At 37.3% G+C, this 27,462-nt stretch overlaps 4 protein-coding genes across 10 annotated transcripts; 3 read left to right on the top strand and 1 right to left on the bottom strand.

Moving 5' to 3' along the window:
• Positions 1-549: 549 nt before the first annotated feature.
• On the top strand, positions 550-6,898 carry ddb2 (damage-specific DNA binding protein 2; the record flags this gene model as incomplete). 4 transcript variants are annotated; one of them, XM_084408607.1, is made up of 11 exons in its annotated part: positions 550-663; positions 780-941; positions 1,109-1,230; positions 1,386-1,577; positions 4,130-4,296; positions 4,968-5,067; positions 5,156-5,333; positions 5,453-5,598; positions 5,692-5,847; positions 6,507-6,552; positions 6,642-6,898. In XM_084408607.1, the coding sequence occupies exons 2-11, from the start codon at positions 794-796 to the stop codon at positions 6,896-6,898; spliced, it is 1,512 nt and encodes a 503-aa protein (XP_084264733.1). In that variant the 5' UTR covers positions 550-663; positions 780-793. The 4 variants fall into 4 exon arrangements, with proteins under 4 accessions (XP_084264733.1, XP_084264735.1, XP_084264734.1 ...); XM_084408609.1 differs by lacking the exon at positions 4,130-4,296 and adding an exon at positions 3,249-3,394; XM_084408608.1 differs by having other exon boundaries at positions 576-663; positions 777-941.
• A 162-nt stretch (positions 6,899-7,060) lies between these two features.
• Positions 7,061-9,196, bottom strand: LOC311290246 (protein FAM180A). The gene is made up of 3 exons (XM_084408615.1): positions 9,005-9,196; positions 8,550-8,629; positions 7,061-7,615 (listed from the first exon to the last, which is right to left on the bottom strand). Exons 1-3 carry the CDS (start codon positions 9,063-9,065, stop codon positions 7,286-7,288), a joined length of 471 nt encoding a protein of 156 aa, XP_084264741.1. The 5' UTR covers positions 9,066-9,196; the 3' UTR covers positions 7,061-7,285.
• A 209-nt stretch (positions 9,197-9,405) lies between these two features.
• Positions 9,406-15,626, top strand: kbtbd4 (kelch repeat and BTB (POZ) domain containing 4). Of its 4 annotated transcripts, none has more exons than XM_084409611.1 (5): positions 9,406-9,507; positions 10,045-10,540; positions 10,636-10,777; positions 10,878-10,984; positions 13,898-15,626. In XM_084409611.1, the coding sequence occupies exons 2-5, from the start codon at positions 10,079-10,081 to the stop codon at positions 14,756-14,758; spliced, it is 1,572 nt and encodes a 523-aa protein (XP_084265737.1). In that variant the 5' UTR covers positions 9,406-9,507; positions 10,045-10,078; the 3' UTR covers positions 14,759-15,626. The 4 variants fall into 4 exon arrangements, with proteins under 4 accessions (XP_084265737.1, XP_084265736.1, XP_084265734.1 ...); XM_084409610.1 differs by having other exon boundaries at positions 9,467-9,771; XM_084409609.1 differs by having other exon boundaries at positions 9,478-9,771; positions 9,864-10,540.
• A 1,235-nt stretch (positions 15,627-16,861) lies between these two features.
• On the top strand, positions 16,862-27,376 carry rapsn (receptor-associated protein of the synapse, 43kD). The gene is made up of 8 exons (XM_084408750.1): positions 16,862-17,827; positions 18,633-18,971; positions 21,724-21,882; positions 24,292-24,390; positions 24,843-24,965; positions 25,067-25,120; positions 25,230-25,429; positions 25,509-27,376. The coding sequence occupies exons 1-8, from the start codon at positions 17,603-17,605 to the stop codon at positions 25,579-25,581; spliced, it is 1,272 nt and encodes a 423-aa protein (XP_084264876.1). The 5' UTR covers positions 16,862-17,602; the 3' UTR covers positions 25,582-27,376.
• Positions 27,377-27,462: the final 86 nt, after the last annotated feature.

Raw genomic sequence — 27,462 nt, 5'->3', positions numbered from 1 at the left:
AGATCTGAGAATTATTATTATTATTTTTTATTTTATTTTTGTTATTTGATGTAAAATTACATTTATTTATTTATTTTTGTTTGTTAATGTAATTTATTTATTTTTCATGTCCCAAAAATCGCAAACATCATAAAAAAATTAATGGAAATGTATTTATATTTTTGTATTAACTTGTTTCTACATTATAATTATATAGTATTATATCAAGTTTATATATTATTTGGTTTGAACAGAGGGAATCAGTTTAAAGGGAAAGTTCTTTTTTTCTACTATGGAAGTCAATGGGTGCCGTCAACTGTTTGATTACCAACATTCTTTAAAATATCAATTAAGAGTTTTCGGGAAATATATTTGTTCCCTAAATAGCAAAGGTGCAAATGTTTTTATGATTTTTTTCTAGTGCTGTAAATTTGAATATCTTTAAAAAGAGATAATTGAATAGAAATATTCATAAAAATTAATGTACATTATTATGTACAGGCCTATGAATACTTTCCCACAATTGGCGCCATCTAGTGGATACATTATGTATCGCGCTCAACGATTACAAAACAATCGTTTTTTTACGTCACTGAATGTAGTCAAAATGCGTGTCTGTGCACGTGTAGCGTTGTTGATCTGCGAGGGCTTGCCAGTGTAATGCAGAAAGCTTTACATTTGCAGGTAAGAAAGAAAGTGCATTATTCTTGTTGTTCGGGTCGTATCTACGATTTAACTTTATGTGTAACGCATAATTGACATGCAATGTCTTTGTTGACCCTTTTCACAATCACAAGTAGAAAGTAGACTTGAAATGGCGCGAGGAAGGGCTCAGACAGACTCAACTGCTTCGAAGCAGACGAAGAACGTCAATTCAAAGAAAAGACCGAATGAAGAACCTCCTCAAACACTCTCCAAAAAGCTAAAAGCCAAACTGAAAGGCAAGACGGCACCAACAGCGGGTGAGGAACGCTACGAGTTATGTCTAGCAATTGCATAGTTTGTTTTAAATATACAAAAAGTTAATTTTAATGGCTTGAGGGCAAACATAAAACAATTTTTTCAAAACTAACCAGTCACTAATCTAGATTTTGCTGGTGAGCTAAACTGGATTTGTGTAATGTAACAGACACCTACATACAAGCAAGTGTGAAATGGACTGGAGGTCAAAAAAAAGTGGGCCAAACAAGTATCCTTCACTACATTTACAAAAGCACCTTGGGACAGAGCATCCATTCTCAAATGCGCCAGGTGATGACAAGCATATAATGTATAGTATATGGTGATATGTATAATATGTATTATTATGGTGTGGCCTATACACTCTGCACTTTATAGAAAACTAGTGCAAGGACTCAACAACAACAATATCACAGTACTATGTACTACTCTCCCTTGTGTTATAGTGTCTGCAAGAGCCTTTCATACGCTCTCTTGGAGCCTACCAACTTCACCGCACAGCCAGCCCCTTTGACCGGCGGGTCACTTGTCTGGAATGGCATCCCACCCATCCCACCACTGTTGCAGTGGGCTCCAAAGGTGGAGACATCATCCTGTGGGATTACGATGTGCTGAATAAGAGAACTTTCATACAGGGGGTGAGATGAAGCTGGATTGTGAAGTGAAGAATATACTGTTCAGAGTGAAGACAGAAAGTACTTTCTAGAGTTATAGCACCATTTGTTTGCAGATGCAACTTGGTTTGATATTTATCTAATCCAATGACATTCATACATTAAGTGTCGCTTAAAGGCATAGTTCAACCAAAAATGAAAATTCTGTTATTAATTACTCACCCTCATGTCGTTCCAAACCCGCAAGATTTTCGTTCATCTTCGGAACACTGTGGTGAGATCTGGTATTTATCTCACTTTCCTGATTAACCCCTAGTATCAATGTGTCTAGGCAGTCTTTTGCTGTCAGGTCAGAATAGGATTTATTCCCTCACTAGCTTGTTTTAATTTATACCAGCAAATCTAGGTGTAGTCCCTACACTCACGTGAAACAATAATAATAATCATTGACAACTAGACATATAGATCGAATTCATGCTTACCTTCCAGCAGAATCGTTCCTTGGACTTTGGTTGTCTTTGGTCTTGTCACTGTTTTATATAATGCTCTGTCTATAGCTAATATAACTATCTTTATCAGCTGAAGCAAGACTTTACAGTGATTGTCTTTATGAAATTAATAAATTAATAAAAGTAGCAAATCATCAAATGGTTACAGGTTATAAACTTCAGCTTATTTAATCTCAACAGGGCAGTCCTGTATGAGTGAATATTACAAAGGCTAATTACCTTATGAGCAGTTCAAGCGATAGACGTAGAATTTTAACTTGTTCTCATCCGAGGTTTCTCAAGTTATGATAATACAGCAGAGCAATTCAAACAAATAGAATGTTCAATTAGAAAATTAACTAGATGAGAACTAATCTCTCACTAGGGATGCAAGTGACATCAAAATAAAAAATGCAGCAACTCAATGGTCAAAAAGCAGTCATATTTATATGGAACTGGGTTACATTGTTCCTATGCAGTTTCTTGGGTTTTTTCCAGAGGAAATCAGTCTTATGATATTAACCTTCTATTACCTCATTCAAGGGGGTTTTGGGTGACAACATTGTCTATGGGCATATATGAACACCATATATGGGCATTCTTGCGTCCTTTTCGTCGTCTGCGCTTTGGACTTCTGTGTAAGTGTGTGGGTGAATAAGTATCTGTAAGTGTATTTGTAGGTCCAATATACCTATCAAAATTCACGTATCCTGCCACAACAAAAAATGAAGATCTTTTTGATGAAATCTGTGAGCTTTTCTTCCTCCATTGACAGCTACGCAACTGACACTTTGAAACTTCAAAACGTTTATAAAGAGATCGTAAAATTTTCTGAAGAGGCTCGATTTCTTTATATAATGAACAGATTTAATTTAGGCTTTTATTCACATATAAACATTGATCAGCGAACATAAACAGAAGCGAACAACTGATGTGCGTTTTAATTTTTGGGTGAACTAACCCTTTAAGTGTCCAAATACTTTTGGGGTCCCAGTGAAATCAAATCACAATGTAGTGTAGATATTAATGGTTAAATCAATTAAAAATGTAAACATTAATGAGTAAATAGCTAAACAGTGTACTATAAACTATTGGAAGTCTTAATTAAGAATATAGTCAACGTAAAATTCAGCATTTTCAGATTTGAACGGATTACAAATGCAGTTTTGGTGAGTGCTGAGATTTTCTCCTCTGTTCTTTATCCTAGATGGGTCCTGGCGATGCAGTAACAGGCTTGAAGTTTAACCAATTCAATACCAATCAGCTGTTCACCTCATCTATTTGGGGTGCGACCGCCCTTCGGGATATCAGTGGAACGATTATACAAGTCTTTGCCAAAACAGATTCATGGGAGTAAGATCCTTTATTAGCACTTGTGGCTGTTCTCCCATTTGCTTTCAAAGAAACAGACCACACAGAGATTTACAGTTCTTGAAATTTGCACTTTTCTTGATTTGAGGCTGGAGCTGATGCTTTGTCCTGTTGATGGACACTTCTGTTCATTCAGTTGAATTATAGTATAACAAGTGTGCGACATTAGTTATCGGTATTTCATTTTAGATGACTCTTGAACTTGCTTGTGCTTGAAGTTTCACACAGTTACTGTGAATATAAAAAATTCAGTTCCATAGATAAAGTGGGAATTGAATGTATTTGTGTATTTTTTTTGGTCGTCTGATTGGTATGAAGTTGGATAAACCCTGTGATAGATCAGAGGATGACATTTTTCAGTTAGTTATGATATAATGATATAAATGGCAGTATACTATGTTCATCGTCTCCATGTCTTGATCATTTATTAAGTTGCTTTAGGCTATTAAGAGTAATCCATTTAGTCAATAACATTGTCATTTATCATTTGTAGCATGTATGTTTGAATCTTAGCATGTTATTGGCGAACATGAAGAACATTATTTGTCTTCACCTTCCTCGTGTTGTTGTGCTGGTTTAGCTGCTATATAAATTTGTAAATATTATCAACCCAAAGTCCTCCCTGAGCATTGAGTCCTCCCTCGTCATGGCCCTATTTGTTTTTGGCAGTTGTATCTAGATCTTACAAGCTTGTGTTTGTCTGTTGTATCCATGCAGAAGGGAGCTGGTGACTTTATTGGGGGGATGAAGTTCTGCCCCACAGATGTGTCCAAAATCTTTGTCGCTTCTGGTGATGGCACAATCAGCGTGCAGAGTTTTGAGGGCTCCCAAAGTCAGATATTGTCCCGAACCCCAGACTGTGGCCATGACCACCATGATCTTTGGTGAGGACAGTGCTTGTTTGAATTGTTTAGCAGTGTTGGGAAATCCAAAATATTTTTAGGTGATGTTTATATCTATTTCATATTCATGTTTAGTATTCCATATTGCTGTAAGAACAACTGCCCTTAAACATGCAGTATAGATCGGTTGTTAATTTGTCTGCAATTTCTTTACACAGTTACTGTATATCAGTCTATTCTTTCTCTTTTTAAAGTCGTTATGAAATCAAAATTGACCCTATTTACTTTGTTAGCGCAAATTACTTGTCTTGTGGTGAACAACTAATCCATGCGAGTTAATACACAGAGGAAAAATGAGTTTGTTGTGGTAATCTTTAATCAAAATCTGAAAATTTGAATGCCGTTTCTTTTCTGATGACGTCAGTTTTAAGGTTTGGGTTGAATATCCTTAACAACTCTCCTCTAACCGTCAGTCTTCTATGAGCGAGGGATGGAGAGGAGGTGTGCTAAAGTAAAACCCCGCCCTCTATTCAATATTCAATTTCACTTGGAAATAAGACACAACACTGAAGTAAAGTCGGTTGCATCTTCCGGTTCACAGGGACTTTAAAGACCATGCATTCCACTGTCATATATTATTAGGTATAAATTGGATATTACATGAAGATGTACATGCGTATATGGTTTTAATGCCACAAATGTCACTATCCCAGTTACTGGTTCTGCTGTGTGGACGTGTCTGTTAGCCGTCAGATGCTTGCGACTGGGGACAATACTGGAAGACTTCACCTGCTTGGCCTGGATGGACAAGAAGTAAGTGATGGAAATATCTAAATCAATTCTCATTTCCAAAATCAAGAATAAAGATGTCTGATATACATATTTTTGTAAACGTATTAAGATTTTCAAAGAGAAGCTGCACAAAGCCAAAGTGACCCATGCAGAATTTAACCCTCGTTGTGACTGGCTGATGGCAACGTCCTCTGTTGATGCCACGGTCAAGCTGTGGGACCTCCGAAATATTAAAGACAAAAGCAGTTATATCGCTGAAATGCCTCATGAGAAACCTGTCAATTCTGGTAAGAGACCAAATCAGAAAAGCAAGGATGGGAACAAGTAATAAATAAAAGCCTCTCAAATGTACAATAGGTTTAAATGCAATTATTTTTAAATTAATGTTCTTTCTTTTTTTTTTCAGTGTACTTTAATCCGACAGACAGCACCAAGCTCCTTACTACAGACCAGAGGAACCAGATCAGGGTATATTGCTCATATGACTGGTCTAAACCTGATCAAATAATTATTCATCCTCATCGGCAGTTCCAGCACTTAACGCCCATCAAGGTCTAAACTTCCTTAGGTTTAAACTGTTGTAATCAAGTTTATAGGCATCTTAGTGGTGTCATAGTTTCATTTTGGTCTTTTTTTCTCTCTCAGGCAACCTGGCATCCCATGTATGACCTCATCGTTGCTGGCCGTTACCCAGATGATCAAGTATTAGTCAATGACAAGAGAACTATTGACATTTATGATGCCAACAGTGGTGATCTTGTGCACCAGCTGAGAGACCCCAATGCTGCTGGTATCATATCTGTAAGCATGTTTTGGTTTTTCCTTTTAAATATTTTACAATATTGAACATCATAATGTTAACTAAGATTTTTGATAATATATACACAATCGTTCAACCATTTAGGGTCAGTACGATTTTATTTATTTTTTTGAAAGAAATTAATACTTTTATTCAGCGAGGACACATTAAATTGATCAAAAGTGACCGTAAAGACATTTGTAATATCACACAAGATTTCTATTTCAAATAAATGATGTACTTTTGAACTTTCTATTCATAAAATAATCCTGAAAAAAAATCACCATCTCAACAAAAATATTAAGCAACAGAACTGGTTTCAACTTTCATGACAAAATGTTTCTTGAGCTCCAAATCAGCATATGAGAAAACGATTTCTAAAGGATCATGTGACACTGAAGACTGGAAAAATGATGCTGAAAGTTCAGCTTCACAGTAATAAATTACATTTGAAAATATACTGAAATAGAAAATGGTTATTTAAAGTAAAAAAAACAAAAAACAAAACACTCTTTTACTGTATTTTTCATCAAATAAATGCAGCCGCCTTTGAAAAATGTAAATGAACGGTAGTGTATATATAGGTTTATATACACACAATTGTTTACTGATAACATCGCAGGCGCAAATATCTTAATATCTCACGTTTATTTTATTTCAGCTCAACAAGTTCAGTTCAACTGGGGATGTGCTGGCTTCTGGAATGGGTACAATATAATTTATTTTCTTATAATCATAGTAGTCAAGAGTGCTACATGACTTAATTAATTTGAAAAGTTGTACACTTTAATTACAGGCTATAACATTTTAATCTGGAACCGAGAGGACACACTGAACCATGTTAATTGGAAACGGACAGTGGAGGACAGTGGAGGCAGAGCTGGAACCTCCAGATCTCAGAGCAGAGCCCAGCAGCGCACGAATAGAGACGGAAGAGCAGCTGCTAATGACGCCAAGCTCAAGAAAAAGCTGTCATCGTTGTCTTCAACAGAGACCAAGTCAAAGACCAAGAGAAAGACCGAATGCAAGACATCAAAAGTGAAGAAAAAGTGAGAAAGAATATACTGATACAGTACTCAGTGTCTCAGGTCTCATTTGTTCTGCTTATTTCAATGAATAATTCCTGGAACAACAACAAAAATTAAAATAAGGACTTGTTACCTTTTTGTAGGTCCTAAAATAATGTATATTCTGTTCAAAATAAACTTTTGTACTTTACATCAAACACTTGGTTATGTGTCTTTGTGAGTGTAATAAAATATGTTTTGTATTTGAAGAACTAGAAAAACTAAGCCATGGTTTGAGGTGAAGAAAATCAAAGCAATTCAAACTGACAACAAAAGATTTTTGAATTCATAACAAACTGTACTTTGATGAGTCATATAAGCCAGGTACAAATGATCAGGATGTTACATTAATAACTGGTATGTTTATTGTTAGTTAAGAAGATTTGCGTAGCTGAATGAAAGTAGCATTTGCAAGGCGACCAAGAATATCAGTCCAGGCCTGCTGCTCTGACTCCAGCCTCTGGTTTCGGGCCTGGTAGGCTGAATAGATCATCCCGAGGATGAGGGTCTCAAACCGGGCCTGAGTGAAAGAGTTGTCTTGCTCTTCCTGCATAGCCAGTAACTTCTCCATTGCAGACACAGTCTTTGGAATACTGTCGTTTATCAGAGATAAGAAAGCTCGCCCTTGTCGCATAGATGCTATTTCTTGATCCCGCATGACAACATTATTGTCGACATCAATCTCCAGTCCTCTCCATAAGAACTAGGATTTAAAAAAGGGTGAATGTAAAATATACATATTAGTGCTGTCAAATCCCATCTAACATAAAAGTTAATGTTTATATTATATATATGTGTGTGTGTGTGTGTATATATATATATATATATATATGTATACACATACACACACAGGATATATACGTGTGTGTGCGCGCGTGCAACCATATATGTATGCATATATATACATAGTGAGTTCATCATCTGAATGGAGCCCCAACAAAGACATGCTGATGGGGGGAAATTTGCGATGCAAGGGAAACATCTCAGTGCCTCTGTTTGTTCACTTTGTTCATTTAAATGAGAAACCTGAAATATAGTGGTCCCCTACACTTTTACACAAGTTTTTTCTCTTCTTCTTTTTTAAATTTTTTTATTTTTACAAAAGACTTAACATTTTACAAGCAAGTGCAATGTTTCTTGGAGCTTGGAGGAACAAATGCAAAGTTTAGGCTATTTGGGGAATGCAAAAGCATTGAAATATCAGTTATATTTAATTTTTTTTATTTCCTTAGGGGCACCATAGCAATCAAGAATTTAGATTAAAATCATAATATTTATTATTTTACAGTTTGCTATAGTGTGAGAACTTTTTTAATATATTTTTTTGGAATTTAAAGTAGTCTTCCAATACAGTGTCATAAAAACTGCATGCATAATATTTAGAAATTAGAAATGTTTTAAAATATTTTTAGATGAACTATATAATAACATTCTACTTCTGTGAACTAATAAAGACTATTCAACTTTATATTAACAAATGGTCATGATCACATTAGAGTCTATTTAAGAGGAATTGTATTTTATCATTCCAGTGACATATCAATGTTTTAACTACAATATTGAATTCGACTAATGTATGGTGAAATTAATTGTCACTTTGAGTGCTTTGTGGAATGTGTATGGCTATATTTTCTTACCTCAAACATCAGTTTAGCATCACTTACAGATCTGAGAAAACCCTGAGATGCCAGTCCTCCGTGCAGAACCGCAGAAACATCTGCATGACAGCACACACACTTACATGGAAATCATTAAGCTTGAACTGTACGAAAACAAGTCTGAGCTGAATTATTATTGATCAGTGGTAAGCGAGCAATGGCATGGCAAAGTTAAGTATAATATAAAACGAAAGATTTCAACAGTGCTCGCGTAATTTAAAGAATCTGACGTCATGATTGGCATAAATCATGTCCAGCATGCCAGAGAATGCCAGTGCCACATTCCTAACAGCACTGTCTGGAACAGCTAATAAAATCCTGTAGCCTACTAGTACAATATCACAAGAAAAACCGAATGTATATGTGAAAAAATAAAACTGTCTCGCAAAAAAATGTACTGCACATGTCGTCTCGTCAAGTCCAAAAGTCTTTACCTGAGTTATTCCAGGGCTCCCTGAAGCCAATGAGAAACAGGACAACACATACCAACAACATTGCCACAGAAATATGATTGCACTTGATTCAAGCAGCTTTCAGTCGTCATCCGTTTTGCACCACACACACCAAAAAAACAGGATTCCTGATTTAGTCTAGTGCGTTGCATTTTTCCACCTGCGGAAAAAGACAATTTGAGCCAAACTGGAAGAGAGAAAGAATGTGACTACAAGAGATAGTGACTTAAATCTATTTCCTTTTATTGTAATTTGTAAATACTATATAGATGTCGTTATATCATTAATCTGAATTAAAAGCTAAGTTACTTGAGCATACTTTTTAAAATAAATACATTGTTTGTTTTTCGAAATGCAGTGCAATGACAGTCCTCCAACACACTGGGGCAGCAGAGAGTCACGTAAACGCGAAGTGACGTCAATACGAAGAAATATGCTGTTTACTTCCTAGGGCTGACTTTTAGACTTTTACAAGCAGTCTTCTGGTATGGCAAATATTTAACACATGCTAACATTTATAAATAATATTGTCTGAATGCGCATGTGCTGTCTGCAGAGTTACATCTGACACAAAAAGAAATCTGCTGCGTTTGATTGTGGACTCATTAGTATGGTAGAAGCTAAATAGACCCTAATCTAGATGGTTTATGTTAGCATTAGCTTCATAGCTGGCCAGTTTACCACATATGGACATAATTTGGCTGACAAATTGCTCAGTCAAAACTAACGCTTATGTGAACACTAAGCCGGTAAGTTTCATGTTTTGAACCGGTGGAAACGTTTAAATGCAAAATCACATATGAACGTTTTTTTTAACCTGTAGGAAATTTTGTTTGGGTAGATTGCAAGCAGCAGATTCATTCATAAAGAATGCTACATATGGCTTTACATCAATCTGTCAGTTATATTAGAGCCCAGTGAGCATTAAATCCCAAGGCAAATCCCAGCCTGCTAGTTAACAACTAAAGCTACACGAATGCCACCATCTGAGAGACAGCTGACTCAGTAAGTCATTTATCAAGTATTCAGGCGAAGCTGCTTCAGATTTGAGGTGCCATGGAGTCTGGTGAGGATGGAGGCTACAGCGTTGGAGGTCCATCGGGGGATGAAAACTACTTCCAGGGCTACACCTTTACCGATCGCTCCCATTCCAGCCGTGTTGTGAAGAGCATCATGGACTTGTGTCTGGAGGATGGTCTGTTTGCAGATGTCATCGTCACTGTGGACAGCAAAGAGTTCCAGCTTCACCGCCTGGTGCTCTCGGCACAAAGCAGCTTCTTCAGGTCCATGTTCACCTCTAACCTTAGAGAAGCTTATGATCGTAACATTGAGCTGAAGGACGTCAGTGCACCTGTCTTCCAGTCGCTGGTGGACTACATCTACCATGGAACAATAAAACTAAGGGTTGAAGACCTGCAGGACACCTATGAAATGGCTGATATGTATCAGCTTACTGCCCTCTTTGAGGAGTGCTCTCGCTTCCTATCACGAACTGTGGTTGTTAAGAATTGCCTGCAGGTGAAACCTTCGTTTTTGATTTATAGCATACACAAAAATGCTTTGATAAAGATCAGCTGAATCAGTAGGAAACTGTTGAACGCTCTTTCTTTCAGATTATGTGGTTGGCGGACAGACACAGTGACCAGGAGTTGTATACGGCTGCCAAGCACTGTGCAAAGATTCACCTGGTTCAGCTGCACCAGACAGAGGAGTTCCTGAACATGCCTTTGTGCCTTCTCATAGACATCATTAAAGGTGAATGAATAGCGCAAACAGCAAATTGGATTCACTTCATATGAGAGATTGTGATTAGAAAGAGTCAGAGATCATGTTAATTTGTGTCTGTAATTTGCAGATGGGGTGCCAAGCTCACAAAATCCAACTGCAGCTATTGATACTTGGATAAATCACAACAAAGTCGAACGAGAGGAGTATTCTGATATGCTTCTAGACAGCCTGAAGGTTAGTGATGATTAGGAGTTGGGAAGAAAAATAGACATTTCACAGTATTATTTTTATCACAGTTTATACAGTATTTTATCTCACAATGCTGTGTTGATATTCTATATTCTTCAGATGAAAAGTAGTTACAGTCGTGGTCAAAATTGATGGCACCCCTGATAAATATGACAAAAAATGGCTGTAAAAAATAAATCTGCATTGTTTATCCTTTTGATCTTTCATTCAAAAAATTCACAAAAATCTAACCTTTCATTGAAGTAAAAGAATTGAAAATCCCCATTTTGACCATCAGGGCAATAATTAAGAAGTTATAATCAACTAAAGATGTTACGAATCTGCCAGGAAGAGGACGTGTGTCTATATTGTCTTAATGGATAGTGAGGAGGATGGTTTGAGTGGCCAAAGACTCTTCAAGGATCAAAGATGGAGAATTGCAGAGATTAGTTGAGTCTTGGGGGTCAGAAAGCCTAAAAAAAAATTATCAAACAATCCCTACATCACCACATGTTGTTTGGGAGGGTTTTAAGAAAAATCCTCCTCGCTCCTCCAAGAACAAACTCCAGCATATTCAGTGGTCAGACACGACTGGATCTTCAAAAGGGACCGGATTCTATGGTCAGATGAAACAAAAATAGGGCTTTTTTGGCAGCAAACCCACAAGATGTGTTTGGTGCAAACAGGGATGAAGAGTACCCCATGCCTACGGTTAAATATACTGCTGGATCCTATATGTTGTGGGCCTATTTATTTGCTGGAGGTCCTGGACATCTTGTTCAGATACATGGTATTATGGATTCTAGCAAATACAAACAGATAAAAAATCAAAACCTGACGGCCTCTGCTAGAAATCTTATAATGGGCCGTGGTTGGATCTTCCATCAGGACAACGGTCCAAAACAAACATCAAAATCAACGCAAAAATGTGTAACTGAGCACAAAATGAAGCTTCTGCCATGAGCGTCCCAGTTCCCTGACCTGATGAGTGGAGTGAACTGAAGAGAAGAAGCACCAACATGGATCTGGGAATCTGAAGGATCTGGAGAGATTCTGTATGGAGGAATGGTCTCTGATCTCTTGTCAGGTGTTCTCCAAACTCATCAGGCATTATAGGAGAAGACTCAGATCTGTTATCTTGGCAAAAGGAGGTTGCAAAAAGTATTTAATAACAGGGTGCCAACAATTATGGCCAGCGTGTTTTGGAGAAAAACACCCCCCCCCCCCCCCCCCCCTCACTTTCAATTCTTTTACTTCAATGAAAGGTTAGATTTTTGTGAATTTTTTGAATGAAAGATCAAAAGGATAAACAATGCAGATTTATTTTTCACAGCCATTTTTTTATCATATTTATCAGGGGTGCCATCAATTTTGACCACGACTGTATATGACTATATATTAGTATATGTAGTTAAGATTGCTACTCGCCTTACAAATTATAAATTCAATTTAAATTGATTATTTTATATTTGCATTACATCATTTTAAATGGAAATTATGTGTTCTAAATATGCAAAAAAAAAAAGTTTTAATTTTAAAATAAATTCAAGTTCAAGTGTTAAGCACATTTTAAAAACAACAAATGCTGCAAATAAAACCCCTATGCATCTCAAACAACATCATAGGCTATAAAAAAAAAAAAAAAAAAAAAGTCTTCAACCTAGATTTACATATTGCCAGTGTGTGGAGGAAGACCTAACAAAAAAACAGAAGTGCATTCCACAACCTGGGGGCCGCAACTACAAACTTCCTTGATTTTCAAGCAGGAATGAGGAACAGAAAGAAGTTACTGATTTAAAAAAATAACCTAGGTACAAAAGGAGATCAGCTATGTACTGTGGGGCTAAACCGTACAGCAGGACATTACATTTAACTCTATAGCTAACTGGTAGCCAATGTAGGGAAGCTGCTGCATTTTGGACTAATTGCAGGTGTGAAAAACTGAGACAAATAAATTGTCACATATAAATAAAAATATACACATATAAATTGCATTGCCAGAATCCAACTGGGATGTGATAAATGCGTGAAATACTATTTCCAAGTCCTTCTGAGAGAGGAAGTGTTTTGATTTGGCAATGGATTTGAGATGAAAAAAAGCTTCCTTTAATAATGGCATTTATCTGTTTATCAAATAAGTCTGAATCAAAGATGACACCCAGTTCTTCACTTTATCATGCAAGGTTAAAGAACAGAGTACCTACCTGATTTTCAAGGTCAGTGAAACACAATAAAGGACCAAAGGCAATGGCCTCAGATTTATCCTCATTAAACTTTACTTTACTTAAACTTAAAATCTTCAGACATCCATCATTTTAATTTCCTCAAGACAAGAGATGAGATTACTGATGGAACAATAATCATTTGACCTGACAGGAAGGTAAAGTTGTGTATCGTCAGCATAACAATAAGATACACTGAACAAAAAGATAGAGCCTAGAAGGAAGCATATACAGAGGAAAAAAGCAGAGGACCCAAAATGGACCCTTGTGGGATGCCACACGTAATTAGATTAGAAGATGGTTATCAGTACTAATAGAAAAAGTTCTGTCTTTAAGATATGAGAAAAACCAATTTAATACAACCCCCTGGATTTTTTTTTTGTTTTTATGTAAAAAAATTCTTTGTAAAGAAAATGTGCAATTATACCTGGAAATTATGTAATTATTATAATTATAAAGAAAACTTTTTAAGCACTTTTGCTGAAAATTTATGGAATTTTTTGGACGTTTTAATACATTTTCCAATTTATGCTTATCAGAAGTCATTCTTGCAATGCCCAGAAAACCTCATCTATGTCAACCAGCTAGATCGTTCTGACCAGTTTAAAATGTTAACACGCAGAATTCATAATCAACTGTTGTTTATTATTACCTTTGTATTGTTCCCATGCTCATTGTTGGCTTTGTTGCAATTTAGGAGATTGGTGAAAAAGTGCACATATACCTAATTGGGAAAGAAGACACACGCACACACTCATTGGCAGTGTCTCTTCATTGTGACGAAGATGATGCCATCAGTGTGAGCGGCCAGAACAGCCTGTGTCACCAGATCACGGCTGCCTGCAAGCATGGGGCTGATCTATATGTTGTCGGGGGCTCCATACCACGTCGCATGTGGAAATGCAACATGCACACTATGGACTGGGAGCGCTGCGCCCCTCTGCCCCGGGACCGTCTCCACCACACGTTAGTGTCTGTGTCTACAGAGGATGCCATATACTCGTTGGGAGGCAAGACCCTTCAGGACACTCTCTCCAACGCTGTCATTTGCTATACAGTACAGGACAACATATGGAAAGAGACCACTCAACTAGACACAGCCGTGTCGGGTGCAGCCGGAGTCAATTTGGGAGGCACCATTTACCTTTTGGGTGGGGAGGAAAATGACATGGACTTCTTTACCAAACCGTCTCGCCTTATCCAGTGCTTCGACACAGCCACACAGAGGTGTCAAACCAAGCCGTACATGCTGCCTTTTGCCGGATGCATGCATGCCACCGCCCATAAGGACCTTATATTTGTGGTGGCAGAGGGCGACTCTCTGGTGTGCTATAACCCACTGCTGGACAGCTTCACTCGGCTGCGCTTCCCTGAAGTGTGGAGCTGCGTGCCATCTCTATGGAAAGTGGCCAGCTGCAATGGCTGCATTTATGTTTTTAGGGATAAATGCAAAAAAGGTGACGCAAACACGTTGAAATTGAACCCTGCCACGTCGGTGGTCTCAGTAATAAAGGGAATCAAAATCCTCCTTACAAACTGGCAGTTTGTTTTGGCCTGAGATGTTCTACGTAATGCATAGGACCATGATAAAAATGTGCTATGGTGATTTAATAGACTGCAGTCGTGTAGAAGTTGTTACAGTGGTACAAGCTTTATAATGTCATGTGACGTGTTACACTGTAGGACACCGTAAAGTGTTAATGGAGGCCAAATGTAATGTGTAATGTTTGTCAGTATCTGCAGTTGACCATCGTAGTTTGTCAAGCTTTAGTTCAGTATTTCATTTGGATTTCAAAAGGAATTTATATTTCAATTTCTTTTTAAACCATTAACATTCCACAAACGTTTCTAACACCACCAGAACTAATTTGTACACATCATTTACTGAATTAACAGAATATATATGCAGTGTATACAGCTGTGAATTGCATATCATTACTACCTTAAATAAGTGATAGTGTGCAATATATGGTGTCTTTCAAATGTCTGCCAAGATACGCTGAATGTAAGGAAATGTTCTCAGATTAACCATGCACAACATCCTCAAGGATGTTGACAAAAGTATTTATTACCACTGTCAAGGGGCATTTAAAAAAAATTTCATAATGAAAGTTTGCCACTTATCTCTCTCTTACTGATAATTTCTCAATTGTCACCTCAGATTCCCCTTTCTCAGTGGTTTATGACTGGACAGGAACTTTATATTCGGTTTGCAAATGTATGCTACAACTGTTTATATTTTACTTTATGCAGTATATGAAGATGCAGTCCATTTTACATCTGCCAGAGACATAGCATATTCTTGTTGACCTTTTGGAGCTGGTTAAAAATATTGTTACTAAAAATGACTGAATTAACTTTTGAAAATCTGTGTTGTTTGATTCCGTACTTTTGGTCAACTTTCCTCTTGAATTAAAAGGCAAAAATAAGTTATGCGTTTCGTTTCATGTTTCCCCCCTTTGCCTAACAGTTATGATAATCCCACCCTTCATGTTGTTCCAAACCTGTATGATTTTTTCCTCTGCAGAACACAAAAGTAGATATTTTGAAGAATAGTCAGAATTAGGCTATATTCAAACTACCGGCAAAAATCTACATTTTTGCACATCCAGATGGGTTTCTGAAAGTCTGGACAGCAACAAAACACATGGAATCCTTTTTTTCCCCCCTGATTCAAACCCCATTTGGTGGTGATTCAATCATCCCATTCAGATTTTTACATCCATGTCTGGACGCTCTGGCTGCTCAAATTGGATTTCAAATTGTCTTGCGATATCGTCAAACGATAACAGATTTGCCTGAAGTATTCAAGCGGTATGTCCGAAGATTTCGGCCGTGGCTACATCACATTACATACCAGTTTCCTCTGTTCCTGAGTTTTTCTTGTGCAACAGAGGAGTTCTGCACCACGAGAGCGAGATGATGCACCTCCATTTTGAGAAGCTGCTCACTGCAGAGCAAATGGGTGGAGCTTACTTCTAGCTCCTCCTCGCTAGAGCTCCAGCGAGGAGGAGCGAATGTAATTTGGGCCTAATGGGTGGAGCTAGAATATCCAACCACACCCTAACCCTACCCACAACTCTATCCCTCCACCCCCTTAGAGTTGGTCGTCATTTGACTCTGCAGTGAGTACCACTTGTCCATTTTTCTTGCATCTCGTCACATATGTGTGTTAAAACAGACTTGAAGTAAATATTTGTGTCGCTGTGCTTTCTAACTTGCATTTCAGTTATTATAAATTCTACACAATACAGTCCCCAAAACGTGCTAAAGCAGTGTGTTAGCATTTCAGGAATTGTGTAAGACGTGACTTACAACCATCAGACGTTTTCTTTAGTAACATAAGCCATCTTGTGAATGGCAAGGTAGTAAATACTCCCTATTTGTATCCGTGAAGCTGGGTGTAAAGGGGGAAGGAAGGGCCGAAGAAAGCCAGGTTCAGTTGAGAACCCGACAATTCGATCCTATTGATGTGTTTCAAGAAGCAGCGGTACTGTAACTCAAGACAAATACCATGTCAGACTTTGTGAACTATTCTAAGCATCAGTTGCTGACACCAAGGCTGGGGGGCTGGGAGGTGGCACAGCAAGCGGCTTAACAAGGCCCACCCACAGGAACTGCCACTCTATGAGGAGCGTTTGACTCCCTCTGCTTCACCGTTGTGAAATATCTGTCTGTTTTTAGACTTCACATGTTCACATGATGTCCAAACCTCTGCTGTAGCTCGGGACTAAATGTTTCCGTAAGTTGTTTTTTTCTTAAGGGTCATTCATAGCTGTGGTGCTTTAAGCCTCTTAACGGTGTGAGGATGTAGAGGTGAACAGCACTGCTCTTGGTATGAAGATCGGCGGATAAGCGTCTTTTGTGACCTTGGATCTTTTCAGAGGCTGAAGCTGGATTCCACCAGGGACACATGGTCCAGAGTGACAAGGCCATCTGCTGTAGCGCCAGCACTGCAGTGGGAGGGAGGAGAAAGATGAAGGGGTGGTTTGTAGGGGGTGAGGGTACAGAGAATTCCTCCTCCTCGGGTGTGGAAGGACTAGATATTCTGGGAGATCATTGCCAGCACCTTGGATTGAGACTTATTTCTTTAGTGTAACATTTTTTCCTTCAACTTTCTTTCCCAGCTTTCCAAAGAGACTGAGGTTGGGTCTTTAACGTCTAAAGAAACCATGATTTTGTGATTCATATGACGTGTTTTCAAAGTGATGAGCAATGAGGATCTGTACTCTGAATACCTCTCAAGCCGTAGATCCAGTTTCTTCAACATCTCTTTGCACCCAAAGCTGAGAGTTGTGGATCAGCGAAGCAAGTGGGTGCAGATTTCTGGGGTGGAATTGACGGGTGAAAGACAAAAAAATTGCACCCTTGCATTTCCCCAGACGGCCGAAGAGCCAAACGGATGGTTATTTTTATGAGGGACTTTGTAGCAGAAATGGGTCAGGACCAAACCAAACAGCAGATTGAGAAGGGACTGAAGCTCTACCAGTCGAATGACACGGAAAAGGCTTTATATGTCTGGATGAAAGTGTTAAGGAAGACTTCTGATCCTGGGGGGAAGTTTAGAGTTTTAGGGTGTCTGATCACAGCACATTCAGAAATGGGGAAATACAAAGAGATGCTACAGGTAAGAGCCGCTTATACAACCGTCCTGCTCTCGTGCCTTGATATTCTGTTTGTCAAAAAAGTTAATTGTTAAAATGTAAATGTAGAGTAAACTGTTAAATGGATCATTTAAACTGAGGGATCTTTCATTTAAATGGACCTGTATGACTTTATTTCTTCCTTTCGAAACAACATTGGACCCCATTGACTTTCATTGTATGGTCAAAAAGCACTTTTTGTGTTCTGCAGAAGAAATAATGTCATACATGTTTGGAACAATATGAGGGTGAGTAAATGAACTATCCCTTTAAACATTGATATCTGGTAAATAATTGATAAATACACACACTGAGACATGATTTGCACCAATTTGCTTGCAACCTTATTGAGACAGATTTCAGACTGATATATATACCAATGTGAAACATGCATATAATATATAACTTCCATAGTTACATGGAAGGTAAGGAGAGCCACATGCAATTTGATCCTCAGCACAGAGCATCTTGTTGACATAAACCTCCTTGCAGAGGGACCTGCTTTCCTGAGTTCAGCATAGACTTCATTTGCACTATGATATGTTTAAACAACTGTAGTTCTCACATAATAATAATAAAGCATGCTTGATATCTGTTGTGGTATGTAGACCATCTTAACAGTAGTACATTGTCTTGTCTAGCGTCATATCTGGTTGCAACAGGATACATTTTTCCCTATGGGGAAACACCTGAAAGGGCTTTTATTTTCAATGCCAATTGTAAAATAATTTTATTAATGAACTATCTTCTGTTGTTTTCTGTCCCCATGTACATGCAACCATTGAACAGTACTCACTAGCTCAGATAAACACAGCCAGAGAGATGGAGGACCCTGACTACCTGACGGAGGGCTACCTGAACCTGGCACGCAGCAACGAGAAGCTTTGTGAATTCCAGAAGACAGTTTCATATTGTGAGACCTGCTTAAACATGCAGGGCACCACTGTTAGCCTACAGCTCAATGGGCAAGTGTGTTTGAGCATGGGCAATGCCTACCTGGGCATTAGCGTTTTCCAAAAGGCCTTAGTGAGCTACGAGAAGGCCCTGCGATACGCTCACAACAACGATGACAAGATGCTGGAGTGCAGGGTCTGCTGCAGTTTGGGCAACTTCTACATCCAGCTTAAGGTATCAATACTTTATCACTCTTTTTTGCTTATGACACACCTACTCATTTTAATATTACTATTTTACATATTTTATATAATAGTAAAGTCATCAAATGGGTGGATGGAAATTATGGAGTCACCCAAAATAAATGTATATAAATAAATAAATATGTATATTTAGGGGTTCAAGCATGAAATGCTGAAACCGTGATTGTAAGGATTCGTAAAACGCATCGTGCAGGCCAAGTGTCAAGTGTCTTACACCACTGTGATCCCTGGCTCAAGGCGGACAAAATGGCTATCTCCAAAATTTTTCCGCTATGTCGAATTTTGTCCGAAACCTACTTTTGCGAACTAGTCCCTGGTTTTTCGCCCAATCGGAACCAGACCAGTCTAGGACAATTCTCTGGACTCTCTAGATCAATAATTATCGAAAAAAAGTTGAACTTTTGCATTTGGCTGGCTGTAACAGGGTCATTTAGAAAAGGGGCGTGGCAAAATACACTCAAAAGCCGATAAATCCTAAAGGAAAACAACTTCACAAAAATGTATGAGCATATGTGTCATAACATGGTGAAGAAGCATGCAGAGTTTCATGCAGATCGGACCATAGGTGGCGCTATAACTGGCAAAAAGCTTTCATTCTTATTAGGGTTTCAAGCATGAAATGCTGAAACCCTATTGTAATTGTAAGGATTCGTAAAACGCATCGTGCAGGCCAAACCGTAAGGCCTAGAGACTTGAAACCTGGCCAGATGGTAGGCCTCAATTTTGGGACAACCTATCAGAGTATGACCCAGATTGGCCCATAGGTGGCACTACAGCGACCAAAAGTACAAAATCGCTCATAACTCTTAGACTCTTAACTCTAACTAGTCCCTGGTTTTTGGCCCGATCGGAACCAGACCAGTCTAGGACAATTCTCTGGACTCTCTAGATAAAAAAAGTTAAACTTTTGCATTTGGCTGTAATAGGGTCATTTATAAAATGGGCGTGGCAAAATACACTAAAAAGCCTATAAATCCTAAATGAAACCTCAGAACTTCAGAATTTCAAAATTCACAATTTAATGGAGATCGGACCATATAACTGTTAAAAAGCTTTAAAACCATATATGTCCTATGGTACATTGCCTCTATTGGCTGTAAATGGTATTTTCCATCTATTATGTCAGTGGTTACATGCTTGCTAAATAAAACTTAACTTTTGATGCTTTTGTGCTTAAAGGCCTTAAAGGGCTTAATTGCTTGAACCCCGATAAATGCTGCTTGCAGCTTTAATATTTATATATATCTATAAAATGTCAACTCTTTTCTAGATCCAGTACATACATTCTTTTAACTTAATGAGGTGCATTCTGGGATGCTTTTAAACAGTATTGAAGGAGTTTCCAAAAATTCTGGACACTTGTTGGCTACTTTTCCTTCACTATCCGCTTATCAATTAAAACGAAATCTATTTAAATAAATAGTAACACTTTATTTTAAGGTTACATACTTACACGTCCTTAATAGAATAACTGTAAATGATGCATAATTGCAAGTAATTTACCCTAAACCAGACCCTAACCGTAACTCTATAGTATTTAATTGTATTAATAAGGTTAATTAATATTACTCAGTACTTATTTGAATAAGTACAATGTAACTACTAATTCATTCATAGGATTGTCTAAAATCTAGCCTTTAGATCAGATTTTTAAGATCATGTCCAAATGTTTGACTAGTAGTGTATACTACTGTTCAAAAGTTTGTTTTTTAATATTTTTGAAAATGGTTTCTTATGCTCAACAAGGCTGCAATTATTTGACCAAAAATACTGTAGAACAGTAATACTGTGAAATATTATAATTTAACAATTTATTTTTGATGCAAAGCTGAATTTTCAGCATCAATACTCAAGTATTGTGTCACATGATCCCTCAGAAATCACTCTAATATGCATTTCCTTTTATAATCAATGTTGAAAACAGCTGTGCTGCTTAATATAAATAGAAAGTTCAAAAGAACCACATTTATTCAAAATAGGAATATTTTGTAACAATGCAAAGGTCTTTAATGCATTCTTGCTGAATAAAAGTTTAAATAAAATCTTTCAGGCCACAAAGTTTTGAACAGTAGTGTATGTATTAACTGATGAAAACCCTAAGTATGATCATTGTCTACCAGCATCACTGACTCCATACTGTATTTGATTGAGGCCTACAGTTATTTGAGTTCTATTTCACTCACTGACAGAGTACGAAGTTTTTACATCACTAACAAACTGCCACCATGTTATGTACAATGTATCCAATTGCAAGTCAGACAAAGCAGGTTTGGCTAGATATAGGCATTTGTACTCACCTTGACACTAGAGATTTGAAGAGAGTAAATCCCCTGGATTGCCAGGAAGGCCTGCTGTAATATGTATGTGATGAAGAGGCATGCAGAGAATGTAAGCGCTACTAGGAGCAATAACAAGACGGCTCCTTTTAGCTGTGGCAGAGTTCTGTCTCCCGCACAGCAGAAATGATCAGCTTTGAGTGGTTGCTTGCTTTCTGCTTTCTGCATTCTCATTTACATTTTCATCAACATCTCTCTGATAGTCATATTTATTTAAATGTATTCATGTATTGACTTGAAATATCTCATTCTAAGTGTATCTTTCTTTACTTGTATTTGGTTGGTGTTTTGAATCAACATTCTTAAAAGACACAAGTTCCTAATGATTATGTACAGCTTGTTTTATGCTAATAAGTGTCCCTATCTGCATATTTTGTGCTGTTGCAGGATTATGAGAAGGCACTCTTCTTTCCTTGCAAAGCAGCTGAACTGGTGAATGACTATGGTAAAGGATGGAGTCTAAAGTACCGTGCCATGAGCCAGTACCATATGTCGGTGGCCTACAGGAAGCTGATACGCTTACCAGATGCAATGGAATGCTGTGAGGTACAAACATTTAATATGATTTTATGACACGTCAACCATTTTTTTAATAATAATTTATGTGTATGACTTTTTATCACATACACTGTAAAAAAGTAAAAGACTGTAACAAATGTGACAGTAAAAAACAGTTAATTGGTTAACAGTAAGGTCCCCTTCTATATATGGGTAAAAACTATAATAGATTTTATATTTTGTCATTTTACAGTAAAATACTGTTAAATGTACCATTTTTGGAAGTAAAAAGAACAAATCATTTTAAAATTAACAGTGAAAAGGCATAAATTGACATTCTCAGAATTCCGTGTAACACTTCCCATTTGAAGGTTTTATATTTTAATAATCATGTTCCTTCTTTTCTTTTTTATTATCAGTTATGTTAGTAGTTCTATGTTACATCTTATGTTATTTAACCCTCTGGTGCTCTTCGTGTGGTGGTCAGAAATGACCAAAAAATTATAATTTAAATGAAATGAATGTAGCCTACTATATTTTAGTAATACTTTTTTATTTAATATTTTGTATTTTAAGGGGATTTTATGGTACTAAATTATATTTATACTGTAGTTATAATCCATTTATTCACTTTTTGAGCATAGACCTGAAAATAAAATTTCCAAATTAATCTGTCATAAATCCTTAATGCTTTGGAGCAGGTCTCTTTTTAAAAACGACACGTGGCAGATTATTGCTGAAGTGGAAAAAGTAATAAAAAAATTATAATTATATGAAATATATAGTTTCCAAAACACATTTTATTCTGCTAGAAAATCTAAACAAGTTGTGCTTCAAATTTGACTTGATATCTAAAAAAAAATTGCTATCAGTAAGATTTTGTTTGGGCGCAGTACCAAAAGTTTCCACTAGATGAAATTAGTTTCACATTAATTTTATTTTCAGTGAAAAATGACTGCAGAGCACCAGAGGGTTAATGAATGTTTATTGCATTATTTTATTGTCATGTGTGTTACCATGATACTGTTTTGTATTTGTGTCCGTGACACTGTTTGCACCCTCTAAATATTACGGCAGTATTTTCCTCAGCTTGTGGAAAAGTTACTTGTGATGAACTTAGATTCATCATGTGGTTTTCTCTTTACCCACAGTGTTATGGTGAATGTCAATTTATGTAACAAGTACAAAACAGCCTTTAGCACGCTAGCAGCATGACCTTGCTAATTCAGCAGAAAAGGGCTGTTGGATTTACTGATTTAAAATGTTATAATTTTTTGTAAATTACAAATTTAAATGGTAAAATGTACAGGTTTCTCTGTAAATATCTTTAAATTTTTACTGTATTATCTACAGAATTATTCTGGCAACCACAGCTGCCAGTTTTATTCTGTAAATTTATTCATTTGGCCTCAAATTTATTCATTTACACATTTAGCATGTGTATTTATGTTGTAGTGTGCATCATAAACTTACAAATATGGCAGCTTGGGTCAATGGTCACCTGGACGAATTTAAGGCAGCATCTTAATCCCCCAGGATGCCGCATGTCGATCATATTTATCAGTCCCCTTGGCGTAACCCTGGCCTCTGAATTTCTGCAGCTCGGGCCACGACACAACTGACAGGTGCAGCTATTTGTAGGGCTAGTTGTGCCAGCCCTCTTTACTATGGCTGATAAAAATACGCCAGTCGAGAGTCCATCCTGCTGAGGTGCCGTCTGAGAGGAGTGTTAATGAAGAGCAGAGCTTACACTTAGCCCCTCGCTAATGACGAGGAGAGAAATATCACAGGCAGTCATTGCTTTGGACTGTGAGCGTCACAATGTGTGCCGTCTGCAGCAGTGATTTACACACGTCGAACAGTGCAGGGGATTAATGCAGGCTATGTGCCAGCTGTCACGCAACTGAACTTTTCGATTTGGGGTCTGTTGGTACATACGCTACCGGTCAAAACGTTGGGAATACTTACGTTTTTTTGAATGTTTTTGAAATAATGTTCACCAAGGCTGCATTTATTTGAGCAAAAATACAGTAAAAACTGTTTAAATAGTTGTGAAATATTATTACATTTTAAAATAACTGCATGCACGTTTTATAGACGAGGCCCAACGTGATTGCATAATTTCTAATATGTGAAGTTAAAGAACATCTGGTGGTGGGACATTTGAGCCACCTGGGGGAGTGTCTGAGGGAGGATATATTGTCTGTCGTAAATGGAAGTGACAGTAAGATTAACTTTATGCTTACTTAAACTGTATACTGAATGTGCAATATGTGCAACGTGGAGCTGTTCTTATTTTAGGTTTAAGAAAATGTAAAGGAAATATACTTGGCGAAAGCATGCAAAAGCAAACTAATGTTGTAAAAGGAAAATATAAACATGTTTCAGTTTGTGAAACTGGAGAACAACATGCATACATGATTCCTTAATATTGACATAAAACCGTATGTCTCTCAGGAATCAATGAAGATTGCATTGCAGCATGGAGATCGACCTCTTCAGGCACTGTGTCTGCTTAACTTTGCTGATATTCATCGCTGTCAGAAAGATGTTGATGTAAGTTTAATGCAAACCCCAATATCTTTTTTTCTATTTTACTCAAGCTTTTCTGTTTTTTTTATCCTTAAAATCACATTGGATATCATTGCTAGGGATCCTACTGAAAATTACTAGTGCATTTGGCACATCATTTTTATACAAACAATTTTTTCACCGTCCCACTTACACATTATTAGAGTACTGTGCTTTACGGTTATGATGACTAAAATCATAATTGTCATTTATTTCCTTTTATATTATAATCACGATTAGTAAATGTTGATCAATGGAATTTACATTAATATACAACATTCTTGCAACATGCATTCTGTAATCAAAACTTTACACAATTACCTAATTACGGCAGCCATAATCACGAATGTTTTTCGATTATTCCTGCATTCCTATTGTAGAATACTCAACCAAGTCTGTAACAGTTGCTTTTCTTTATGCGCTCACCTTCAATACAGAAAGCATTCCCTCGCTATGAGTCCTCCATGTGCATAATGTCAGAGATTGGCAACCGCCTTGGACAAGCATCCATCTACGTCGGGGTGGGAAAGTGCTGGATTCTGCAGAAGGAATACGATAAGGTCATGAAACTGATTTGATTGTGTTGTTGTCATGATAGATGTCCGTTACTGAACATTTGTGATCGACAATTATTGTCTTTATAATTTTATGACTTTCACAGGCTCTGGACTCAATGCAAAGAGCACATGATCTGGCCGAGGCGATTGGAAACAAGGTGATGCATCTATTTTTGATGACATGCCATTATTCAGAAGATAAATACACGCTCTGTATTAGCATTAGCATAGCATTTGGCCATCTATCTCTGTGTTGTTCTGTTCCAGCTGTGCATCCTGAAGGTGCACAGCCTGTGTGAAGGCATCTACCGCAGTAAGGAGCAGCAGGATGAGCTGAGAGAGCAGGTCGTGAAGTTCCTGCAGTGTGTAGAAGAGCTGGAGCTCTACTGTGGCATGTGTGGGGAGTCTATCGGAGAGAGGAACCAGCAGCTGCAGGCCTTGCCCTGCTCTCACATTTTCCACCTCAAGTAGGTATTGTATATTGCTCTCTGTAGCCACCAGCCATGAGGAACTACGCAACTCACTATGTTCTGTTCACACATGCAGGTGTCTGCAGACAAATGGCACGAAGGGCTGCCCAAAATGTCATCGTTCATCAATGAAGCTGGGTTTTGTATGAAATTGCACTCCTGCCTCGGACAAAACGGCTGAATCCCATCACAATGACTCGTCTGGGAGCAAAAGTTCCAGGGCCTTCTTCCAGGGAACATTCTAGCTGGACAAAAGGAGGTTTTCCAGTGTTTCCATCCTGCCTTTATGGCTACTGGGAATAACGTGGAACTGAAAGGACATGGATTAATAGTTCAGCGCAGAGACGTCATGAATGACGGCAGATATTTCTTTGAACTGACCTTATAATGCTGCATTGGTGTAAGACAGAAACATTAAAAACAGCCTTTGAGTGGACCATGCAGCATTGCTGTCCTCTTAGTGAGGATATTCATCAAAGAGGTGAGAGCTTTACATATCACGCGGTTTCATAGTGGACATTATTGCTATATCATCTCAGCTGAGCAGAACAAAAACGTCTACCAAATTTCAAGCCCTAATAATTTTTTGTCAGATTGTGTAAATAATTCATGAATGCTATGATCAATGTCATTTGAAAAAGATAAAGGTGTTAATTTCAGCAGTAAGACATGCTGTTCTGTTTGAGTTTGTTTGAGGTTTGCTTTGAGCTTGTAGTAAACTCAAATGTCTCTAACTGCCTCCTGAAACTGTAAAATTCTGAAGTAACAGGGGCGTGTGTTCAACTTATTAACTTGACCAATTATGCATTTTGTTAACTATTTATATGACAATTATTTATGTCTTTTAATAAGAAACTTACACAGTACACACAACATTACTGTTTCTGATAATAGATGGATGAATTTTACTTTGAATCAACAAAATGTGAAAAGTAGTCTATATTGAATTCTTTATTTCTTTATTCAGTGCATTTATATGATGTGCGGTTAGAAGTAGTTTTCTAAACATCACTTTATGTATCATCTCCATTATTTTCTACAACCTTCAGAGATTTACAAAAGAGAATGCGCTCTGTATTGAATCAACAAAACCTGTATAGCACTAAAGTATTTGCTGAGTATGATTAATCAGAATGGCCCAAAATTTGTTTTTATCTTTATTTCTTTCTGGGCACTTTAATTGAATAAATAAATAAGCAAATTGTTATATATATATAATCAATTTAGAATGACTATGCCCAAACATTACAAGCGGTATATATACTGATAGACTTTCATATGAACAATCTATTTGATCATCTGACAAATCTTCATATTCTTTTGTTAATCATTAACTGTCAATTCTCTAACCTTTCATAACTGCTAAATTGATTTCTCATCATTTTACATTGTGAGGATTTCAGGTAGAAATCTGAGGTCATGTGCATGTTTCTTTTGACTACTATTTTTAAAAGTGGATCTTCTTTCTTTGCCCCTGTAATATTTCCGTAACTAAATAATAAAATACAAATAAAACACATCCCAAGACATATATTTAATAACATCGCCCCCAAGTATAAGCTCTTGCAACATTTAATCTTGGTTGTGATTAGACATATTCTTACAAATACATACTAAAACAACATGACATGGTGATTTATAACTGTTGAATTGATTACTATGTGGGAGCAATATTTAAAAATGCTGCTTATTTATTTCTCTTTTACCTTACTTTCATTTTTATAGTAACTTTTTCCTTTCCTATAAGCTAATTTCCCTGCATGCTGTGTAAACCCGTTTCACATCCTGGTTACATACAGGTTATAACTACCTCTCCACATTTTCCCCTCACAATACTTGCATGTTTATGCAGTAGAATCTTCTGAAAATGAGAACTGGACACATTGTTTAATTAAGATAAGTCCTGTATATACATTCAATGGACTTTTTCTGGTAAATCTTCAATAAAAAACTTCCTTTCTGATGAAGTATGTCTTTTTAATCAGACCACTGCATGACTCATCATGTCATCGGAGTTGCACAGCAACATT

The sequence above is a fragment of the Rutilus rutilus genome (assembly GCF_951802725.1).
Source record: "Rutilus rutilus genome assembly, chromosome: 5".
Taxonomy (NCBI): Eukaryota; Metazoa; Chordata; class Actinopteri; order Cypriniformes; family Leuciscidae; genus Rutilus; species Rutilus rutilus.
Note: the sequence above shows the minus strand (reverse complement) of the source record. Positions and strands in the feature narration are given on the sequence as shown.

Excerpts from the sequence above, each read along its gene's own strand:
- kbtbd4 (XM_084409611.1), top strand. The coding sequence starts at position 10,079 with ATGGAGTCTGGTGAGGATGGAGGCTACAGCGTTGGAGGTCCATCGGGG. Across the intron at positions 10,541-10,635 it reads TTGTTAAGAATTGCCTGCAG|ATTATGTGGTTGGCGGACAG; the intron begins GTGAAACCTTCG and ends TCTTTCTTTCAG. Across the intron at positions 10,985-13,897 it reads TGCTTCTAGACAGCCTGAAG|GAGATTGGTGAAAAAGTGCA; the intron begins GTTAGTGATGAT and ends GTTGCAATTTAG.
- LOC311290246 (XM_084408615.1), bottom strand. The coding sequence starts at position 9,065 with ATGTTGTTGGTATGTGTTGTCCTGTTTCTCATTGGCTTCAGGGAGCCC. Across the intron at positions 8,630-9,004 it reads GGAGCCCTGGAATAACTCAG|ATGTTTCTGCGGTTCTGCAC; the intron begins GTAAAGACTTTT and ends GCTGTCATGCAG. Across the intron at positions 7,616-8,549 it reads ATGCTAAACTGATGTTTGAG|TTCTTATGGAGAGGACTGGA; the intron begins GTAAGAAAATAT and ends TTTAAATCCTAG.
- rapsn (XM_084408750.1), top strand. The coding sequence starts at position 17,603 with ATGGTTATTTTTATGAGGGACTTTGTAGCAGAAATGGGTCAGGACCAA. Across the intron at positions 21,883-24,291 it reads ATGCAATGGAATGCTGTGAG|GAATCAATGAAGATTGCATT; the intron begins GTACAAACATTT and ends TATGTCTCTCAG. Across the intron at positions 24,391-24,842 it reads GCTGTCAGAAAGATGTTGAT|AAAGCATTCCCTCGCTATGA; the intron begins GTAAGTTTAATG and ends CCTTCAATACAG.